Source organism: Pseudophryne corroboree, chromosome 6, assembly GCF_028390025.1.
Source record: "Pseudophryne corroboree isolate aPseCor3 chromosome 6, aPseCor3.hap2, whole genome shotgun sequence".
In the NCBI taxonomy this organism is placed as follows: domain Eukaryota; kingdom Metazoa; phylum Chordata; class Amphibia; order Anura; family Myobatrachidae; genus Pseudophryne; species Pseudophryne corroboree.
The window spans coordinates 135,939,980-135,964,095 of record NC_086449.1 but is presented as its reverse complement, the minus strand read 5'-3'; the positions used below and the strand labels follow the sequence as shown (position 1 = coordinate 135,964,095).

General features: G+C 44.7%; 1 protein-coding gene across 3 annotated transcripts in view; it reads right to left on the bottom strand.

Annotated features, from left to right (window-relative positions):
- Positions 1-24,116, bottom strand: part of LOXL2 (lysyl oxidase like 2) — a 234,189-nt gene that overhangs the window by 47,035 nt on the left and 163,038 nt on the right. For all 3 annotated transcript variants that reach the window (XM_063931871.1, XM_063931872.1, XM_063931873.1), the window contains 5 exons: positions 23,621-23,796; positions 3,599-3,810; positions 2,975-3,197; positions 591-774; positions 330-481 (listed from right to left, as the gene is read on the bottom strand). In XM_063931871.1, coding sequence (XP_063787941.1) covers positions 330-481; positions 591-774; positions 2,975-3,197; positions 3,599-3,810; positions 23,621-23,796 — 947 coding nt within the window. The remainder of the gene's footprint in view (positions 1-329; positions 482-590; positions 775-2,974; positions 3,198-3,598; positions 3,811-23,620; positions 23,797-24,116) is intronic.

Here is a 24,116-nt window from a genome sequence, read left to right as displayed (position 1 = left end):
CATGAGTCCGATAGCCCACAGCTGGTATATTACTCCTCATGAGGCCTGAACAGGACAGATATAACATGTGCAGAGAGAGTTAGATTTGGGTGGGTTGTGTTCAAACTGAAATCTAAATTGCAGTGTAAAAATAAAGCAGCCAGTATTTACCCTGCACAGAAACAATATAACTCACCCAAACCTAACTCTCTCTGCACATGTTATATCTGCCCCACCTGCAGTGCACATGGTTTTGCCAATTAGAAGAAGATTTTGCGATCAGGTCTGAATTAGGCCCTATGGCTGGTACCTTGCACCTCACTGAGACCCCAGTGGGGCAGAGTTCTCACCTGATTCTGAAAGCCCATGGCTGGTACATTACACCTCACTGAAGCGTCCTCCTCGTGGTTGCAGGTCTGGGGGTGGGCATTACATTTGCAATCTATCAGTGACTTCTCAAAGCCAGTGCACTGAATGTCACTCATATGAATGTGGCCCATTCCTATAGAGACAGAAAGACACATTAGAACCTTTGCCTCTGTTCCCATATATGCTGTTTATACAGACAGTAATGTACAGTACACAGGTGGTTGTTTATGTTGCTATATTACCTTGACCCAACTCTGCGCCTACTAAGGCCTCTTTGGCACTTCCAAATCCCAGTTCCCGGCAGACCACGCTGGCAGACACTAAATTCCAGCGGTCGTCACAAATGGTCCCCCATTCATTATTCTTCAGAACCTCAACCCGTCCTTCCCCAATATTAGCTCCACCCTTCAGACGCACCATCGGTACCTATAAAACAGGGAAAAATATAGCAGAAAACATATAGAGATTTAATGCCCACAATAAAAATGGCCGTATATGTTACGTTATGTTTTAGTAACCTCAGATGATGTTGCGTGAGTTTTATTATTTCTCAATGAATCAATTGAAAGCTGTGTTGTATCCCTGACTGCAAGCTACTGTTCTTTCTTATAAAGCAAGTCAGGATATTCAAGGTCCGCTAGTATGTTTATCAGAAGGAATACAGACAGGAAATCTGTTATACATAGGGAATGGTTTCCTCAGATAGGGAATTTCATGTACAACACTATTTAAAATACTGTACATCCCTTTTGACCATCTGCTAATGCTAACACTGCAGGTCACTGGGTACCGAGCCGTCACCCTGCTCTCACTCTCATCCTGATGGTGGCTTCTGAATCACTTACAGATGGGTCCACGCTCATCTTGGCTTCTTTGCTGCACCTAGGTGCACCATGGTTTATTAGCATAAGCCCTTCATCTATTGTTCTCAGCTGCAATACAATACAGAGAACAATACATCAGGGGATTAAGTCATTACAGCAGGGGATTAAGAGTTTAGCTTCCGTTAGGGGTGTGGGCCATCTGCCTTGTCACCTTCACTCCCCCACTGATCTTAGCCCCACTCAAAAGCAAAATCTCAGCCTGTAACTAAGTGGAAATAAGGTTCCCTATGAGCAGCCATTTTGGAGCAGCCATTATTGATCCTGGAGTTCTCTTCAATGAAACCAATTTAATCATTTTCTCTTTAGTTTTGATGAAATGTGAGACAAAATGAACGTCTCACCGTGGCAGCATTTGAGGACAGGCAGCAGAGAGTGTTATGCAAAGCATTCCGGAGTCCCCCCCTCCACCTTTGTATGTGTATGCTGTTCTGTAACGTTGGATGGAAGAGCTTAAGCCAGTGGGCCCAATTCGGAGATGTACACAAACCCGGTGTTAGCATACATCTCCAATGCTTTTAGATCTGTGCAAAATCTTCCAAATCAGACCATGTGCAGACCCCGGGCTTCAATGTCTCTCGCAGTGCCCCAAATGACACAGCATGACTGAAATGCTGCAGGTATTTGGGGGTGGCGACAGGATTTCCCGGCCATCCTGGCTATCCTGAGGGATACTCAGATGTCCAATGTTCATGCAGATTATCCGATGCTAAATCCTTGGACCCTGCAGCAGATTAGAGAAACCGCAAAAGGCGTCTCTTTACCCTAGATGCCTCAGGCTGTATTAGCATATATCAGCACAGGCGCTGCGTACAAAGATGCGGCTGTGTGATCTGCGTACAGCGCTGAATCAGGCCCAGTGACAAAATGCTCTAATTAGATCGCAACATATAGGGGTGTGTTCAATTGATCCGACATTTGAGTATTCAATTAGCGGATTTGGCAGTTCCCTATAATGCCAATCTGACTTTTTTCAAAGTCGAATTGACATTGGGGGTAATTCAGAGTTGATCGCAGCAGCAAATTTGTGAGCAGTTGGGCAAAACCATGTGCACTGCAGGGGGGGCAGATATAACATGTGCAGATTTGCAGTTAGATTTGGGTGGGTTATATTGTTTCTGTGCAGGGTAAATACTGGCTGCTTTATTTTTACGCTGCAATTTAAATTTCAGTTTGAACACACCCCACCCAAATCTAACTCTCTCTGCACATGTTATATCTGCCTCCCCTGCAATGCACATGGTTTTGCCCAACTGCTAACAAATTTGCTGCTGCATTCAACTCTGAATTAGGCCCATTGTCGGAAATGGGGCTAAAACCTTGTCGGATTTTGCAGTGATTCCAACAAAACACATGGATCTGCGCCTATTCCGCCGATCCATGTGTTTTCCGACAAGTCGGAATTGCAGACTTGTCGGGAAAACGGCAGGAGGATTGAATAAGTCGGAACAGTTTCCGACCTAAAAAAGTCAGAAACTGTGGTCTTTCCGACAAGACGGCAGTTCCGAGTTGAATTGAATACCCCCCATAGAAGAAAACAAACCAAGACAAAAACAAAATCAATCAATTACAGTATTATAAATATACAGTATATATTGCATATATTTCTTTAATCTGCACAGCTGACAGCTGACATAACTGCAGTTTTGTCCATGCCCAACTTATTTTTAGTCTCTGCTCCATTTCCAAAAAGACAATGCCTTTCAGTAATGCCCTCTCCCCAGACACAACCCCCTTGTCCGCACCTCTTGGCGGAATGCCTTTCGGAAGCCTATGGCAGGGCTGGGGGCGAAGGCTCGTCCTGGGGTACAGCTGACCACAGCGGGAGCACCATCAGAGCAGATCTCATTCGTGATAGGATCCGGAGGAAGTACACCGCCCACGCTGCAGGAAGATATATGCGCCTCATTCCCGGTGCAGTTAGCTGAGAACTGCCAGTAGCTGTGCTTCCTGCGAGTTGCAAACATCCTGGGAACAGAAGAAGCAGCACAAGTAAAGACAAGTTAGCCACTAGATATATGCATAAGTCAGCTCATTTATTACCATACAGTTATGCGTCCATAAAGCTACTGCAACTCGTGGCAACCAATCATACTTAGCTTTCACTTTCTGCATTGCACCATGACAAATCACAACTTCTAATTGGTTACTATTAGTCTCAGCCCATTTGAGCACAAGCGTAAATAAGCGATAATGTGTTTCATATTGTCTGATGGTGGGAACGGTGTCGTTATATTGCTTTGCGTGTGGGCTTATAAGAAATGTCATCTTGCTGTATATGTTCGGAATAAATCTGGAATCTATTCCATTATCCCCATTATATGGTGTTCTTCCCGTCTTGAGCAGGAAGTGTGAGGTATCTCACTTACTTGTACACCTTCTGGTTGTATTTCCTCTCCCCGGGGAAGCCAAACATGCCACATATAACTCGGCTAGCCTTCTGGGTCCAGTTGGTGTCACACACCTGCTTCCAGGTCCCGTCCACCTTCACTTCCACGTACCCCTCTGTTACAGGAACGCGCTTGCGATACGTGGACAGAATAGCACGTATGCGCACTTCTTCCACCTCAATGTTCAGCTCCTGCCGGGAGAGGATTGTGTTAGGGACAGGTCATAACTATGGAGCCAGGTTGTAATATACTGTGTAATGTACCAAGTACAAAGCATTACAGCTATGATGTTGTATTTGTGGCCAGGACAGACAACATAATGTCTACTTCTTATCTTGCCAACCACTGCATATGCCGGTGGCACTATATTAAGGAACCCATTTCTACATTAATGCCGCACAATTTGATATTTGGCCTATTTAGTCAGCAGGGTGACAAAATGGTTAGCATTGTTGTATCATTGCCCACAAACAGGGCACTATTTGTGGAGTTTGTATGTTCTCACTGTGTTTTTTGTGGGGATCCTACAAGCATTCAATTTTCTTTCTACTACAAAACAATAATAACATATACCGGCAGGGTAACTGGCTTCTGGATAAAAAAAAAATAAGCCTAGTGTGTGTCCATGTGATAGGGAATAGGTTGTAAGCTCCACTGGCGCAAGGACTGATGTTGGTGACTATTCTCTGTGAAGCGCTGCATAAAATGTCACCACTATATAAATAATTGTTACTAATACATAAGACTCATTTTCCCCAGTCCTGCAAGCTCAGACACAGGAGTAAATTGCCCCGATGAGTCTCTGGCATGATATACAGTATAGTACAGTGGGAATAGCAGAGAGGAACACAATGCAGGAGGTAGTGTTAGTAGCACTCTGTAGGGTACAGACTGGGACTGGTAGAATCAGTGGAGTAATCTGTAGCTGTGTGTATGGCTAGGTGGCACTATTGTATAACAGTACGTAACTGAACAATAGAATGGAAGTAAGTGTTTGACATAATAAAGTGTTAGCTCAGCTGTCCAGCTTGGTACCTTATACCCCTTTCAGACTGACAAATATTTCCTGAGTTATTGCACATGAACACGCATCACCCCGGGAATTTGCTCAGTGTGAAAGGGTCCTGTAAGAATATCCCGGGACGAGCGTCCCGGCATTTAATCGCAGGTCTCGTCCTGGGATGAATCCGGGATCGTCCCGGGATGCGGTGCAGTGTGAACGGGTAAGCCGCGTCAAAGCGACCCGGCACCCGTTCTCTGCATAGGAGGAGGCGGTGCTTGGAGATGATTATCTCCAAGCACCACCTCCGGTAGCATCGGCAGTGATGTCACCAACCCAGCAATATGCCGGGTCGGGCCGCAAGTCTGAAGGGGTCTCAAGCCGGGTGGCACCTGGGAAGCACCAGTGTATACATTCCCGGGTGCGACCCGGCTCTTGTCAGTGTGAAAGGGGAAGTGGTGGTAGTTCTCTCTCATAACTCATCACCACTCTACACAGCCAGAGTGAGTCAGAGCCAGTGCTCCATTCTACATGAGCGGAGAGGGAGACACAGTCCAACAGGGGGTGGCAGCCAGATGTGTTTAACAAGTCCTGTGTGATAACCAACATGCTGTATTCTCTATGTCTCGTTCTCGTAAACTAATAGCTATTTAAACTAGACTATAACAGAAACATATTCAGTGTCATATATGTGGTTTTTTAAACCTATGGTCATGAATAGAATCATCCAATATTATTATTTATTTATTTATTATCAGTTGTTTATATAGCGCACAAATACTGTAAAACCACACACACAATATTTGTTTTTTGTTCAGTATGTAGTACACGGAGGAAACCAATGCAAACACTGGGAGAACATACAAACTTCATACACACAGGGTTTATTGTGTAATGAACTCAAACATAACATATACATGTCCAGAGTCAAGAAGCGGGCTGGGAAAATCGTGGCGGACAAGCTACACCCTGGCCACGTCCTGTTTGAAACACTCCCATCAGGCAGGCGTTACAGGTCCATTCCCACCACGTCTACCAGAACCTCTAAAAGCTTCTTCCCACTAGCTGTCCACCTACTAAACAATGTCTAAAATGTCTGAAGCTATGAACTGAGATACTATCTTGCACAGTGTTCCCGTATGCTATGTATGTGTGTATGTATGTATGTATGTATGTATGTATGTATGTATGTATGTATGTGTGTATGTATGTCTACACGTTATGTTCTGTATCATGTTAAGTAACCCCCCTCCATGTCGTTATTTGGCGATGCATTGTAACCGCAAACAATTCCTAGTATACGCAAGTATACCTGGCCAATAAAGCTGATTCTGATTAATTAGGATAGCCGCATAGTAATTCCAGTGACCAATGTCTGCTATAGTATTGATGGCTAATAATACTGCTGCTGACTTACTATCAGGCACTTTCCCCGCCATACAGTTGTTACTCTGCTACCTTATGTTTCACACATCTTAGTATGTGTGGGCAGGGCCATCTTTACCTTCTGTTTCCTGTCATTGTATGATTTATATATATATATATATATATATATATATATATATATATAATAAGAATTTACTTACCGATAATTCTATTTCTCATAGTCCATAGTGGATGCTGGGGACTCCGTAAGGACCATGGGGAATAGCGGCTCCGCAGGAGACTGGGCACATCTAAAGAAAGCTTTAGGACTATCTGGTGTGCACTGGCTCCTCCCCCTATGACCCTCCTCCAAGCCTCAGTTAAGATACTGTGCCCGGACGAGCGTACACAATAAGGAAGGATTTTGAATCCCGGGTAAGACTCATACCAGCCACACCAATCACACCGTATAACCTGTGATCTGAACCCAGTTAACAGCATGATAACAGAGGAGCCTCTGAAAGATGGCTCACAACAATAATAACCCGAATTTTGTAACAATTACTATGTACAAGTATTGCAGACAATCCGCACTTGGGATGGGCGCCCAGCATCCACTACGGACTATGAGAAATAGAATTATCGGTAAGTAAATTCTTATTTTCTCTAACGTCCTAAGTGGATGCTGGGGACTCCGTAAGGACCATGGGGATTATACCAAAGCTCCCAAACGGGCGGGAGAGTGCGGATGACTCTGCAGCACCAAATGAGAGAACTCCAGGTCCTCCTCAGCCAGGATATCAATTTTGTAGAATTTTACAAACGTATTTGCTCCTGACCAAGTAGCTGCTCGGCAAAGTTGTAAAGCCGAGACCCCTCGGGCAGCCGCCCAAGATGAGCCCACCTTCCTTGTGGAGTGGGCATTTACAGATTTTTGGCTGTGGCAGGCCTGCCACAGAATGTGCAAGCTGAATTGTACTACAAATCCAACGAGCAATAGTCTGCTTAGAAGCAGGAGCACCCAGCTTGTTGGGTGCATACAGGATAAACAGCGAGTCAGATTTCCTGACTCCAGCCGTCCTGGAAACATATATTTTCAGGGCACTGACAACGTCTAGCAACTTGGAGGCCTCCAAGTCCCTAGTAGCCGCAGGCACCACAAATAGGTTGGTTCAGGTGAAACGCTGAAACCACCTTGGGGAGAAACTGAGGACGAGTCCTCAATTCCGCCCTGTCCGAATGGAAAATCAGATAAGGGCTTTTTCAGGATAAAGCCGCCAATTCTGACACGCGCCTGGCCCAGGCCAGGGCCAACAGCATGACCACTTTTCATGTGAGATATTTTAACTCCACAGATTTAAGTGGTTCAAACCAATGTGACTTTTGGAACCCAAAACTACATTGAGATCCCAAAGTGCCACTGGAGGCACAAAAGGAGGCTGTATATGCAGTACCCCTTTTACAAACGTCTGAACTTCAGGGACTGAAGCTAGTTCTTTTTGGAAGAAAATTGACAGGGCCGAAATTTGAACCTTAATGGACCCCAATTTCAGGCCCATAGACACTCCTGTTTGCAGGAAATGTAGGAATCGACCCAGTTGAATTTCCTCCGTCGGGCCTTACTGGCCTCGCACCACGCAACATATTTTCGCCAATTGCGGTGATAATGTTTTTGCGGTTACATCCTTCCTGGCTTTGATCAGGATAGGGATGAATTCATCCTGAATGCCTTTTTTCCTTCAGGATCCGGCGTTCAACCGCCATGCCGTCAAACGCAGCCGCGGTAAGTCTTGGAACAGACAGGGTCCTTGCTGGAGCAGGTCCCTTCTTAGAGGTAGAGGCCACGGATCCTCCGTGAGCATCTCTTGAAGTTCCGGTTACCAAGTCCTTCTTGGCCAATCCGGAACCACGAATATAGTGCTTACTCCTCTCCATCTTATCAATCTCAGTACCTTGGGTATGAGAGGCAGAGGAGGGAACACATACCCTGACTGGTACACCCACGGTGTTACCAGAGCGTCTACAGCTTATTGCCTGAGGGTCCCTGGACCTGGCGCAATACCTGTCGAGTTTTTAATCATGTGGAAGACTTCTGGGTGAAGTCCCCACTCTCCCGGGTGGAGGTCGTGCTGAGGAAGTCTGCTTCCCAGTTGTCCACTCCCGGAATGAATACTGCTGACAGTGCTATCACATGATTTTCCGCCTAGCGAAGAATCCTTGCAGCTTCTGCCATTGCCCTCCTGCTTCTTGTGCCACCCTGTCTGTTTACGTGGGTGACTGCCGTGATGTTGTCTGACTGGATCAACACCGGCTGACCTTGAAGCAGAGGTCTTGCTAAGCTTAGAGCATTGTAAATGTCCCTTAGCTTCAGGATATTTATGTGAAGTGATGTCTCCAGGCTTGACCATAAGCCCTGGATATTCCTTCCCTGTGTGACTGCTCCCCAGCCTCGCAGGCTGGCATCCGTGGTCACCAGGACCCAGTCCTGAATGCCTAATCTGCTGCCCTCTAGAAGATGAGCACTCTGCAACCACCACAGGAGGGACACCCTTGTCCTTGGTGACAGGGTTATCCGCTGATGCATCTGAAGATGCGACCCGGACCATTTGTCCAGCAGGTCCCACTGGAAAGTTCTTGCGTGGAATCTGCCGAATGGGATTGCTTCGTAGGAAGCCACCATTTTACCCAGAACCCTTGTGCATTGATGCACTGAGACTTGGCTCGGTTTTAGGAGGTTCCTGACTAGCTCGGATAACTCCCTGGCTTTCTCCTCCGGGAGAAACACCTTTTTCTGGACTGTGTCCAGGATCATCTCTAGGAACAGAAGACACGTCGTCGGAACCAGGTGCGATTTTGGAATATTGAGAATCCAATCGTGCTGCCGCAACACTACCTGAGATAGTGCTACACCGACCTCCAACTGTTCCCTGGATCTTACCCTTATCAGGGAATTGTCCAAGTAAGGGATAACTAAAATTCACTTCCTTCGAAGGAATATCATAATTTCGGCCATTACCTTGGTAAAGACCCGGGGTGCCGTGGACCATCCATACGGCAGCGTCTGAACTGATAGTGACAGTTCTGTACCATAAACCTGAGGTACCCTTGGTGAGAAGGGTAAATTTTGACATGAAGGTAAGCATCCTTGATGTCCCGAGACATCATGTAGTCCCCTTCTTCCAGGTTCGCAATCACTGCTCTGAGTGACTCAATCTTGAATTTGAACCTCTGTATGTAAGTGTTCAAAGATTTTAGATTTAGAATCGGTCTCACCGAGCCGTCCGGCTTCGGTACCACAACAGTGTGGAATAATACCCCGTTCCCTGTTGCAGGAGGGGTATCTTGATTATCACCTGCTGGGAATACAGCTTGTGAATGGCTTCCAAAACTGTCTCCCTGTCAGAAGGAGACATCGGTAAAGCCGACTTTAGGAAACGGCGAGGGGGAGACGTCTCGAATTCTAATTTGTACCCCTGAGATATCATCTGAAGGATCCAGGGGTCTACTTGCGAGTGAGCCCACTGCGCGCTGAAATTCATTGAGACGGGCCCCCCACCGTGCCTGATTCTGCTTGTAAAGCCCCAGCGTATACTGAGGGCTTGGCAGAGGCGGGAGAGGGTTTCTGTTCCTGGGAACTGGCTGATTTCTGCAGCCTTTTTCCTCTCCCTCTGTCACGGGGCAGAAATGAGGAACCTTTTGTCCGCTTGTCCACGAAAAGACTGCGCCTGATAATACGGCGTCTTCTCATGTTGAGAGGCGACCTGGGGTACAAACGTGGAATTCCCAGCTGTTGCCGTGGCCACCAGGTCTGAAAGACCGACCCCAAATAACTCCTCCCCTTAATAAAGCAATACTTCCAAATGCCGTTTGGAATACGCATCACCTGACCACTGACGTGTCCATAACCCTCTACTGGTAGAAATGGACAACGCGCTTAGACTTGATGCCAGTCGGCAAATATTCCGCTGTGCATCACGCATATATAGAAATGCATCTTTTAAATGCTCTATAGGCAAAAATATACTGTCCCTATCTAGGGTATCAATATTTTCAGTCAGGGAATCCGACCACGCCAACCCAGCACTGCACATCCAGGCTGAGGCGATTGCTGGTCGCAGTATAACACCAGTATGTGTGTAAATACCTTTTAGGATACCCTCCTGCTTTCTATCAGCAGGATCCTTAAGGGCGGCCATCTCAGGCGAAGGTAGAGCCCTTACAAGCGTGTGAGCGCTTTATCCACCCTAGGGGGTGTTTCCCAACGCACCCTAACCTCTGGCGGGAAAGGATATAATGCCAATAACATTTTAGAAATTATCGGTTGTTATCGGGGGAAACCCACGCATCATCACACACCTCATTTAATTTCTCAGATTCAGGAAAACTACGGGTAGTTTTTCCTCACCGAACATAATACCCCTTTTTTGGTGGTACTCGTATTATCAGAAATGTGTAAAACATTTTTCATTGCCTCAATCATGTAACGTGTGGCCCTACTGGAAGTCACATTTGTCTCTTCACCGTCGACACTGGAGTCAGTATCCGTGTCGGCGTCTATATCTGCCATCTGAGGTAACGGGCGCTTTAGAGCCCCTGACGGCCTATGAGACGTCTGGACAGGCACAAGCTGAGTAGCCGGCTGTCTCATGTCAACCACTGTCTTTTATACAGAGCTGACACTGTCACGTAATTCCTTCCAACAGTTCATCCACTCAGGTGTCGACCCCCTAGGGGGTGACATCACTATTACAGGCAATCTGCTCCGTCTCCACATCATTTTTCTCCTCATACATGTCGACACAAAAGTACCGACATACAGTACACACACAGGGAATGCTCTGATAGAGGACAGGACCCCACTAGCCCTTTGGGGAGACAGAGGGAGAGTTTGCCAGCACACACCAGAGCGCTATATATATATACAGGGATAACCTTATATAAGTGTTTTTCCCCTTATAGCTGCTGTATAGTTAATACTGCGCCTAATTAGTGCCCCCCTCTCTTTTTTAACACTTTCTGTAGTGTAGTGACTGCAGGGGAGAGCCAGGGAGCTTCCCTCCAACTGAGCTGTGAGGGAAAATGGCGCCAGTGTGCTGAGGAGATAGGCTCCGCCCCCTTATCGGCGGCCTTATCTCCCGTTTTTCTATGTATTCTGGCAGGGGTTAAATGCATCCATATAGCCCAGGAGCTATATGTGATGCATTTTTTTGCCATCCAAGGTGTTTTTATTGCGTCCCCCCAGCGCCCTGCACCCTCAGTGACCGAAGTGTGAAGTGTGCTGAGAGCAATGGCGCACAGCTGCAGTGCTGTGCGCTACCTTGTTGAAGACAGGACGTCTTCTGCCGCCGATTTTCCGGACCTCTTCTGCCTTCTTGCTCTGTAACGGGGCCGGCGGCGCGGCTCTGGGACCCATCCAAGCTGGGCCTGTGATCGTCCCTCTGGAGCTAATGTCCAGTAGCCTAAGAAGCCCAATCCACTCTGCACGCAGGTGAGTTCGCTTCTTCTCCCCTTAGTCCCTCGATGCAGTGAGCCTGTTGCCAGCAGGTCTCACTGAAAATAAAAAACCTAAACTAAAACTTTCACTAAGAAGCTCAGGAGAGCCCCTAGTGTGCACCCTTCTCGTTCGGGCACAGAGATCTAACTGAGGCTTGGAGGAGGGTCATAGGGGGAGGAGCCAGTGCACACCAGATAGTCCTAAAGCTTTCTTTAGATGTGCCCAGTCTCCTGCGGAGCCGCTATTCCCCATGGTCCTTACGGAGTCCCCAGCATCCACTTAGGACGTTAGAGAAATATATATATATATATATATAGTATTATTGGTCCCTCAATGTACTATGCCAGAAAATGCTGTATGTCGGTCCATTATAAATAAAATATAACGTAAGAAAACAATAAGAACATACTCTAGACACATAGGGAGCACCTACTGCCTCCAGGCACACAGGGGACACCTACTGTACTCCAGGCACACAGGGGACACCTACTCCTTCCAGGCACACAGGGGACACCTACTGTACTCCTGCTGAACACACTGGGTGCACCTCCTCCATCTCTCACACATAGGGAGCACCTACTGCCTCCAGGCACACAGGGGGCACCTACTGTACTCCATCTGAGCACACTTTGTGTACCTCCTCCATCCATCCACTACTCCCTCCTGGCACATAGGGAGTACCTAGTACCTACTCCAGCCAAGCACACAGGGGACACTTACTGTACTCCATCTGAGCACACTGGGTGAACCTTCTCCATCCATACACACATAGGGAGCACCTACTCCAGCCAGGCACACAGGGGACACCTACTGTACTCCTGCTGAGCACACTGGGTGAACCTTCTCCATCCATACACACATAGGGAGCACCTACTCCAGCCAGGCACACAGGGGACACCTACTGTACTCCTGCTGAGCACACTGGGTGAACCTTCTCCATCCATACACACATAGGGAGCACCTACTCCAGCCAGGCACACAGGGGACACCTACTCTATCTGAGCACACTGGGTGGGGTTCAGTATCCTGATGGGTGTCGGGATTCCGGCACCAGTATTTCTAGCTGCCGAAATCCCAACAGCTGGCATCTTGTCCGGATCCCCATTGGGTGTACCTCCTGCATCCAGTCACACATAGGGAGCACCTACACCAGGCAGCCACACGGTACATACTCCAGACAGGCAGATAGTGAGTACTTACTCCAGCCAGGCACACAGGGCTCACCTGCAGGTATACTCACCAGAAAGGTATTTCGGAGTAGCCTGATTTGACTCACTGACCGCTAATAAGTATAAAAATAATGTGACCACATCCTCTATGCGTATACTGTGAAGGTGAGTAAATATATTCTCACAGTGTTAGTGTGTACTGTAAGTGTGTACCTACAGTGCTTGGATTGTCTGCTATATATACATTGGCTAGACCTCTTTTAGCTGTGACCACGCTCTCAGTAAACACGGCTTCTTCATGCAGAAGAAACGCTGAACTTCTGACCCAGACGGTTCACAGAACATCCAGACCAAGCACTCTGGGCACAGATACCAGGTTCAAGATCAGAACACAGCTTGGTCAGAGAGTAAACAGTGCAGAGACTGGCACGGACACACCTAATGCAGTTCCCTCACAGCAGGTTATAACAGATCAGTGCAATAACAGAGTGACAGGAAAGTTCTGGGTGCAGCTGTAATGTCGGCAGAGGAAACTTACACAGAACAATGTGCTTGTGAGGCTATGCCAAAGCAGGGAAGAAGGAACCTGGATAGGTACAGTATGTATGCCACTGGGCACCACCATGTATATAGGGGGTAATTCAGATCTGATCGTAGATGAACTAAATCTAGTACATCTACGATCAGTCTCTCTGACATGCTAGTCCACCCCGCATGTCAAAAGAAGAGTGTGTAGGGGCCGGTATATGAGATACATATAAGAAGAGTGTGTAGGGGCCGGTATATGAGATACATATAAGAAGAGTGTGTAGGGGCCGGTATATGAGATACATATAAGAAGAGTGTGTAGGGGCCAGTACATGAGATAGATATAAGAAGAGTGTGTAGGGGCTGGTATATGAGATACATATAAGAAGAGTGTGTAGGGGCTGGTATATGAGATACATATAAGAAGAGTGTGTAGGGGCTGGTATATGAGATACATATAAGAAGAGTGTGTAGGGGCCAGTACATGAGATAGATATAAGAAGAGTGTGTAGGGGCTGGTATATGAGATACATATAAGAAGAGTGTGTAGGGGCCGGTATATGAGATACATATAAGAAGAGTGTGTAGGGGCTGGTATATGAGATACATATAAGAAGAGTGTGTAGGGGCCGGTATATGAGATACATACAAGAAGAGTGTGTAGGGGCCAGTACATGAGATAGATATAAGAAGAGTGTGTAGGGGCTGGTATATGAGATACATATAAGAAGAGTGTGTAGGGGCCGGTATATGAGATACATATAAGAAGAGTGTGTAGGGGCTGGTATATGAGATACATATAAGAAGAGTGTGTAGGGGCCGGTATATGAGATACATATAAGAAGAGTGTGTAGGGGCCGGTATATGAGATAGATATAAGAAGAGTGTGTAGGGGCCGGTATATGAGATACATATAAGAAGAGTGTGTAGGGGCCAGTACATGAGATAGATATAAGAAGAGTGTGTAGGGGCTGGTATATGAGATACATATAAGAAGAGTGTGTAGGGGCCGGTATATGAGATACATATAAGAAGAGTGTGTAGGGGCCAGTACATGAGATAGATATAAGAAGAGTGTGTAGGGGCTGGTATATGAGATACATATAAGAAGAGTGTGTAGGGGCCGGTATATGAGATACATATAAGAAGAGTGTGTAGGGGCTGGTATATGAGATACATATAAGAAGAGTGTCTAGGGGCCGGTATATGAGATACATATAAGAAGAGTGTGTAGGGGCCAGTACATGAGATAGATAAAAGAAGAGTGTGTAGGGGCTGGTATATGAGATACATATAAGAAGAGTGTGTAGGGGCCGGTATATGAGATACATATAAGAAGAGTGTGTAGGGGCTGGTATATGAGATACATATAAGAAGAGTGTGTAGGGGCCGGTATATGAGATACATATAAGAAGAGTGTGTAGGGGCCGGTATATGAGATAGACATAAGAAGAGTGTGTAGGGGCCGGTATATGAGATACATATAAGAAGAGTGTGTAGGGGCCGGTATATGAGATACATATAAGAAGAGTGTGTAGGGGCCGGTATATGAGATAGATATAAGAAGAGTGGGTAGGGGCCAGTACATGAGATAGATATAAGAAGAGTGGGTAGGAGCCGGTATATGAGATACATATAAGAAGAGTGGGTAGGGGCCGGTTTATGAGATACATATAAGAAGAGTGTGTAGGGGCCGGTATATGAGATACATATAAGAAGAGTGTGTAGGGGCCGGTAAATGAGATAGATATAAGAAGAGTGTGTAGGGGCCGGTAAATGAGATAGATATAAGAAGAGTGTGTAGGGGCCGGTATATGAGATAGATATAAGAAGAGTGTGTAGGGGCCGGTATATGAGATACATATAAGAAGAGTGTGTAGGGGCCGGTATATGAGATACATATAAGAAGAGTGTGTAGGGGCCGGTATATGAGATACATATAAGAAGAGTGTGTAGGGGCCGGTAAATAAGATAGATATAAGAAGAGTGTGTAGGGGCCGGTATATGAGATACATATAAGAAGAGTGTGTAGGGGCCGGTATATGAGATAGATATAAGAAGAGTGTGTAGGGGCCGGTATATGAGATACATATAAGAAGAGTGTGTAGAGGCCGGTATATGAGATAGATATAAGAAGAGTGTGTAGGGGCCGGTATATGAGATACATATAAGAAGAGTGTGTAGGGGCCGGTATATGAGATACATATAAGAAGAGTGTGTAGAGGCCGGTATATGAGATACATATAAGAAGAGTGTGTAGGGGCTGGTATATGAGATACATATAAGAAGAGTGTGTAGGGGTTGGTATATGAGATACATATAAGAAGAGTGTGTAGGGGCCGGTATATGAGATACATATAAGAAGAGTGTGTAGGGGCCGGTATATGAGATAGATATAAGAAGAGTGTGTAGGGGCCGGTATATGAGATACATATAAGAAGAGTGTGTAGGGGCCGGTATATGAGATAGATATAAGAAGAGTGTGTAGGGGCCAGTACATGAGATAGATATAAGAAGAGTGGGTAGGGGCCGGTATATGAGATACATATAAGAAGAGTGTGTAGGGGCCGGTATATGAGATAGATATAAGAAGAGTGTGTAGGGGCCGGTATATGAGATACATATAAGAAGAGTGTGTAGGGGCCGGTATATGAGATAGATATAAGTAGAGTGTGTAGGGGCCGGTATATGAGATAGATATAAGAAGAGTTTGTAGGGGCCGGTATATGAGATAGATATAAGAAGAGTGGGTAGGGGCCGGTATATGAGTTACATATAAGAAGAGTGTGTAGGGGCCGGTATATGAGATAGATATAAGAAGAGTGTGTAGGGGCCGGTATATGAGATAGATATAAGAAGAGTGTGTAGGGGCTGGTATATGAGATACATATAAGAAGAGTGTGTAGGGGCCGGTATATGAGATAGATATAAGAAGAGTGTGTAGGGGCTGGTATATGAGATACATATAAGAAGAGTGTGTAGGGGCCGGTATATGAGATACATATAAGTAGAGTGTGTAGGGGCCGGTATATGAGATACATATAAGAAGAGTGTGTAGGGGCCGGTATATGAGATAGATATAAGAAGAGTATGTAGGGGCTGGTATATGAGATACATATAAGAAGAGTGTGTAGGGGCCGGTATATGAGATAGATATAAGTAGAGTGTGTAGGGGCCGGTATATGAGATACATATAAGAAGAGTGTGTAGGGGCTGGTATATGAGATACATATAAGAAGAGTGTGTAGAGGCCGGTATATGAGATACATATAAGAAGAGTGGGTAGGGGCCGGTTTATGAGATACATATAAGAAGAGTGTGTAGGGGCCGGTATATGAGATACATATAAAAAGAGTGTGTAGGGGCCGGTATATGAGATACATATAAAAAGAGTGTGTAGGGGCCGGTATATGAGATAGATATAAGAAGAGTGTGTAGGGGCTGGTATATGAGATAGATATAAGAAGAGTGTGTAGGGGCCGGTAAATGAGATAGATATAAGAAGAGTGTGTAGGGGCCGGTATATGAGATACATATAAGAAGAGTGTGTAGGGGCCGGTAAATGAGATAGATATAAGAAGAGTGTGTAGGGGCCGGTATATGAGATACATATAAGAAGAGTGTGTAGGGGCCGGTATATGAGATAGATATAAGAAGAGTGTGTAGGGGCCGGTATATGAGATACATATAAGAAGAGTGTGTAGGGGCCGGTATATGAGATACATATAAGAAGAGTGTGTAGGGGCCGGTATATGAGATACATATAAGAAGAGTGTGTAGGGGCCGGTATATGAGATACATATAAGAAGAGTGTGTAGGGGCCGGTATATGAGATACATATAAGTAGAGTGTGTAGGGGCCAGTATATGAGATAGATATAAGAAGAGTGTGTAGGGGCCGGTATATGAGATACATATAAGAAGAGTGTGTAGGGGCCGGTAAATGAGATAGATATAAGAAGAGTGTGTAGGGGCCGGTATATGAGATACATATAAGAAGAGTGTGTAGGGGCTGGTATATGAGATAGATATAAGAAGAGTGTGTAGGGGCCGGTATATGAGATACATATAAGAAGAGTGTGTAGGGGCCGGTAAATAAGATAGATATAAGAAGAGTGTGTAGGGGCCGGTATATGAGTGTGTAGGGGCCGGTATATGAGATAGATATAAGAAGAGTGTGTAGGGGCCGGTATATGAGATAGATATAAGAAGAGTGTGTAGGGGCCGGTATATGAGATACATATAAGAAGAGTGTGTAGAGGCCGGTATATGAAATAGATATAAGAAGAGTGTGTAGGGGCCGGTATATGAGATACATATAAGAAGAGTGTGTAGGGGCCGGTATATGAGATACATATAAGAAGAGTGTGTAGAGGCCGGTATATGAGATACATATAAGAAGAGTGTGTAGGGGCTGGTATATGAGATACATATAAGAAGAGTGTGTAGGGGTTGGTATATGAGATACATATAAGAAGAGTGTGTAGGGGCCGGTATATGAGATACATATAAAAAGAGTGTGTAGGGGCCGGTATATGAGATAGATATAAGAAGAGTGTGTAGGGGCCGGTATATGAGATACATATAAGAAGAGTGTGTAGGGGCCGGTATATGAGATACATATAAGAAGAGTGTGTAGGGGCCGGTATATGAGATACATATAAGTAGAGTGTGTAGGGGCCGGTATATGAGATACATATAAGAAGAGTGTGTAGGGGCCGGTAAATGAGATAGATATAAGAAGAGTGTGTAGGGGCCGGTATATGAGATACATATAAGAAGAGTGTGTAGGGGCTGGTATATGAGATAGATATAAGAAGAGTGTGCAGGGGCCGGTATATGAGATACATATAAGAAGAGTGTGTAGGGGCCGGTAAATGAGATAGATATAAGAAGAGTGTGTAGGGGCCGGTATATGAGATACATATAAGAAGAGTGTGTAGGGGCTGGTATATGAGATAGATATAAGAAGAGTGTGTAGGGGCCGGTATATGAGATACATATAAGAAGAGTGTGTAGGGGCCGGTATATGAGATACATATAAGAAGAGTGTGTAGGGGCTGGTATATGAGATAGATATAAGAAGAGTGGGTAGGGGCCAGTACATGAGATAGATATAAGAAGAGTGGGTAGGGGCCGGTATATGAGATACATATAAGAAGAGTGGGTAGGGGCCGGTTTATGAGATACATATAAGAAGAGTGTGTAGGGGCCGGTATATGAGATAGATATAAGAAGAGTGTGTAGGGGCCGGTATATGAGATACATATAAAAAGAGTGTGTAGGGGCCGGTATATGAGATAGATATAAGAAGAGTGTGTAGGGGCCGGTATATGAGATAGATATAAGAAGAGTGTGTAGGGGCCGGTATATGAGATACATATAAGAAGAGTGTGTAGGGGCCGGTATATGAGATACATATAAGAAGAGTGTGTAGGGGCCGGTATATGAGATACATATAAGAAGAGTGTGTAGGGGCCGGTAAATAAGATAGATATAAGAAGAGTGTGTAGGGGCCGGTATATGAGATACATATAAGAAGAGTGTGTAGGGGCCGGTATATGAGATAGATATAAGAAGAGTGTGTAGGGGCCGGTATATGAGATACATATAAGAAGAGTGTGTAGAGGCCGGTATATGAGATAGATATAAGAAGAGTGTGTAGGGGCCGGTATATGAGATACATATAAGAAGAGTGTGTAGGGGCCGGTATATGAGATACATATAAGAAGAGTGTGTAGAGGCCGGTATATGAGATACATATAAGAAGAGTGTGTAGGGGCTGGTATATGAGATACATATAAGAAGAGTGTGTAGGGGTTGGTATATGAGATACATATAAGAAGAGTGTGTAGGGGCCGGTATATGAGATACATATAAGAAGAGTGTGTAGGGGCCGGTATATGAGATAGATATAAGAAGAGTGTGTAGGGGCCGGTATATGAGATACATATAAGAAGAGTGTGTAGGGGCCGGTATATGAGATAGATATAAGAAGAGTGTGTAGGGGCCGGTATATGAGATACATATAAGAAGAGTGTGTAGGGGCCGGTATATGAGATAGATATAAGTAGAGTGTGTAGGGGCCGGTATATGAGATAGATATAAGAAGAGTTTGTAGGGGCCGGTATATGAGATAGATATAAGAAGAGTGGGTAGGGGCCGGTATATGAGTTACATATAAGAAGAGTGTGTAGGGGCCGGTATATGAGATAGATATAAGAAGAGTGTGTAGGGGCCGGTATATGAGATAGATATAAGAAGAGTGTGTAGGGGCTGGTATATGAGATACATATAAGAAGAGTGTGTAGGGGCCGGTATATGAGATACATATAAGTAGAGTGTGTAGGGGCCGGTATATGAGATACATATAAGAAGAGTGTGTAGGGGCCGGTATATGAGATAGATATAAGAAGAGTATGTAGGGGCTGGTATATGAGATACATATAAGAAGAGTGTGTAGGGGCCGGTATATGAGATAGATATAAGTAGAGTGTGTAGGGGCCGGTATATGAGATACATATAAGAAGAGTGTGTAGGGGCTGGTATATGAGATACATATAAGAAGAGTGTGTAGAGGCCGGTATATGAGATACATATAAGAAGAGTGGGTAGGGGCCGGTTTATGAGATACATATAAGAAGAGTGTGTAGGGGCCGGTATATGAGATACATATAAAAAGAGTGTGTAGGGGCCGGTATATGAGATACATATAAAAAGAGTGTGTAGGGGCCGGTATATGAGATAGATATAAGAAGAGTGTGTAGGGGCTGGTATATGAGATAGATATAAGAAGAGTGTGTAGGGGCCGGTATATGAGATACATATAAGAAGAGTGTGTAGGGGCCGGTAAATGAGATAGATATAAGAAGAGTGTGTAGGGGCCGGTATATGAGATACATATAAGAAGAGTGTGTAGGGGCCGGTATATGAGATACATATAAGTAGAGTGTGTAGGGGCCAGTATATGAGATAGATATAAGAAGAGTGTGTAGGGGCCGGTATATGAGATACATATAAGAAGAGTGTGTAGGGGCCGGTAAATGAGATAGATATAAGAAGAGTGTGTAGGGGCCGGTATATGAGATACATATAAGAAGAGTGTGTAGGGGCTGGTATATGAGATAGATATAAGAAGAGTGTGTAGGGGCCGGTATATGAGATACATATAAGAAGAGTGTGTAGGGGCCGGTAAATAAGATAGATATAAGAAGAGTGTGTAGGGGCCGGTATATGAGTGTGTAGGGGCCGGTATATGAGATAGATATAAGAAGAGTGTGTAGGGGCCGGTATATGAGATAGATATAAGAAGAGTGTGTAGGGGCCGGTATATGAGATACATATAAGAAGAGTGTGTAGAGGCCGGTATATGAAATAGATATAAGAAGAGTGTGTAGGGGCCGGTATATGAGATACATATAAGAAGAGTGTGTAGGGGCCGGTATATGATATACATATAAGAAGAGTGTGTAGAGGCCGGTATATGAGATACATATAAGAAGAGTGTGTAGGGGCTGGTATATGAGATACATATAAGAAGAGTGTGTAGGGGTTGGTATATGAGATACATATAAGAAGAGTGTGTAGGGGCCGGTATATGAGATACATATAAAAAGAGTGTGTAGGGGCCGGTATATGAGATAGATATAAGAAGAGTGTGTAGGGGCCGGTATATGAGATACATATAAGAAGAGTGTGTAGGGGCCGGTATATGAGATACATATAAGAAGAGTGTGTAGGGGCCGGTATATGAGATACATATAAGTAGAGTGTGTAGGGGCCGGTATATGAGATACATATAAGAAGAGTGTGTAGGGGCCGGTATATGAGATACATATAAGAAGAGTGTGTAGAGGCCGGTATATGAGATACATATAAGAAGAGTGTGTAGGGGCTGGTATATGAGATACATATAAGAAGAGTGTGTAGGGGTTGGTATATGAGATACATATAAGAAGAGTGTGTAGGGGCCGGTATATGAGATACATATAAAAAGAGTGTGTAGGGGCCGGTATATGAGATAGATATAAGAAGAGTGTGTAGGGGCCGGTATATGAGATACATATAAGAAGAGTGTGTAGGGGCCGGTATATGAGATACATATAAGAAGAGTGTGTAGGGGCCGTTATATGAGATACATATAAGTAGAGTGTGTAGGGGCCGGTATATGAGATAGATATAAGAAGAGTGTGTAGGGGCCGGTATATGAGATACATATAAGAAGAGTGTGTAGGGGCCGGTAAATGAGATAGATATAAGAAGAGTGTGTAGGGGCCGGTATATGAGATACATATAAGAAGAGTGTGTAGGGGCTGGTATATGAGATAGATATAAGAAGAGTGTGTAGGGGCCGGTATATGAGATACATATAAGAAGAGTGTGTAGGGGCCGGTAAATAAGATAGATATAAGAAGAGTGTGTAGGGGCCGGTATATGAGATACATATAAGAAGAGTGTGTAGGGGCCGGTATATGAGATAGATATAAGAAGAGTGTGTAGGGGCCGGTATATGAGATACATATAAGAAGAGTGTGTAGAGGCCGGTATATGAAATAGATATAAGAAGAGTGTGTAGGGGCCGGTATATGAGATACATATAAGAAGAGTGTGTAGGGGCCGGTATATGAGATACATATAAGAAGAGTGTGTAGAGGCCGGTATATGAGATACATATAAGAAGAGTGTGTAGGGGCTGGTATATGAGATACATATAAGAAGAGTGTGTAGGGGTTGGTATATGAGATACATATAAGAAGAGTGTGTAGGGGCCGGTATATGAGATACATATAAAAAGAGTGTGTAGGGGCCGGTATATGAGATAGATATAAGAAGAGTGTGTAGGGGCCGGTATATGAGATACATATAAGAAGAGTGTGTAGGGGCCGGTATATGAGATACATATAAGAAGAGTGTGTAGGGGCCGGTATATGAGATACATATAAGTAGAGTGTGTAGGGGCCGGTATATGAGATACATATAAGAAGAGTGTGTAGGGGCCGGTATATGAGATACATATAAGAAGAGTGTGTAGAGGCCGGTATATGAGATACATATAAGAAGAGTGTGTAGGGGCTGGTATATGAGATACATATAAGAAGAGTGTGTAGGGGTTGGTATATGAGATACATATAAGAAGAGTGTGTAGGGGCCGGTATATGAGATACATATAAAAAGAGTGTGTAGGGGCCGGTATATGAGATAGATATAAGAAGAGTGTGTAGGGCCCGGTATATGAGATACATATAAGAAGAGTGTGTAGGGGCCGGTATATGAGATACATATAAGAAGAGTGTGTAGGGGCCGGTATATGAGATACATATAAGAAGAGTGTGTAGGGGCCGGTAAATGAGATAGATATAAGAAGAGTGTGTAGGGGCCGGTATATGAGATACATATAAGAAGAGTGTGTAGGGGCTGGTATATGAGATAGATATAAGAAGAGTGTGTAGGGGCCGGTATATGAGATACATATAAGAAGAGTGTGTAGGGGCCGGTAAATAAGATAGATATAAGAAGAGTGTGTAGGGGCCGGTATATGAGATACATATAAGAAGAGTGTGTAGGGGCCGGTATATGAGATACATATAAGAAGAGTGTGTAGAGGCCGGTATATGAGATACATATAAGAAGAGTGTGTAGGGGCTGGTATATGAGATACATATAAGAAGAGTGTGTAGGGGTTGGTATATGAGATACATATAAGAAGAGTGTGTAGGGGCCGGTATATGAGATACATATAAGAAGAGTGTGTAGGGGCCGGTATATGAGATAGATATAAGAAGAGTGTGTAGGGGCCGGTATATGAGATACATATAAGAAGAGTGTGTAGGGGCCGGTATATGAGATAGATATAAGAAGAGTGTGTAGGGGCCAGTACATGAGATAGATATAAGAAGAGTGGGTAGGGGCCGTTATATGAGATACATATAAGAAGAGTGTGTAGGGGCCGGTATATGAGATAGATATAAGAAGAGTGTGTAGGGGCCGGTATATGAGATACATATAAGAAGAGTGTGTAGGGGCCGGTATATGAGATAGATATAAGTAGAGTGTGTAGGGGCCGGTATATGAGATAGATATAAGAAGAGTTTGTAGGGGCCGGTATATGAGATAGATATAAGAAGAGTGGGTAGGGGCCGGTATATGAGTTACATATAAGAAGAGTGTGTAGGGGCCGGTATATGAGATAGATATAAGAAGAGTGTGTAGGGGCTGGTATATGAGATACATATAAGAAGAGTGTGTAGGGGCCGGTATATGAGATACATATAAGTAGAGTGTATAGGGGCTGCACTGTCTTCTGCAAGTTTCATTATATTAAAGGCTGCAGCACTTTAAAAACCAACAAGGAATAATATGAGGCTAAAGGTGTGTTTTTACCACTCACTGACATTACTCATAATTCCCAGGTTGAATTTTTCCATTGTCACCTCCTCCATTCCTCACCTGCAGCCGTTCCACCAAGGCATTGTTGGACTTGAAACCGGGAATCCTGCGGTCACTGCACTGCACCCCCACATCCTCACTGTGTTTGCAGTCCGTCACACCCCACCCGTTGGAGCTGCAGGCGGCAATGCTTCTCTCTCTCCCAGTACAGTGTACGTTGTCCAGCCAGATTTTTCCTGTCAGACACAGAAACCATGTGACTTACCCACATAAACTATACATGGTGACATATAACAGAGTTTAAGTCAGTTAAAACTGGTGGCGCTATTACTATGTTGGATAAAAACATAAAAAGCAGCACAGAAAACAGGAACATTTGGCCTTTTAGTCCAATTGACTATAACTGGATCTGCAATTGGTACGCATAAGAGGGTTAGCGTGTAAATGGTGCTCTTATTTTACCCTGGTTTAACCAATTATAGCACACCAACACAGCATGGGGATCAGCGGGCAAGCAGATTTTGATTTTCACAGATTAAATTGGTTCAGATTGAAC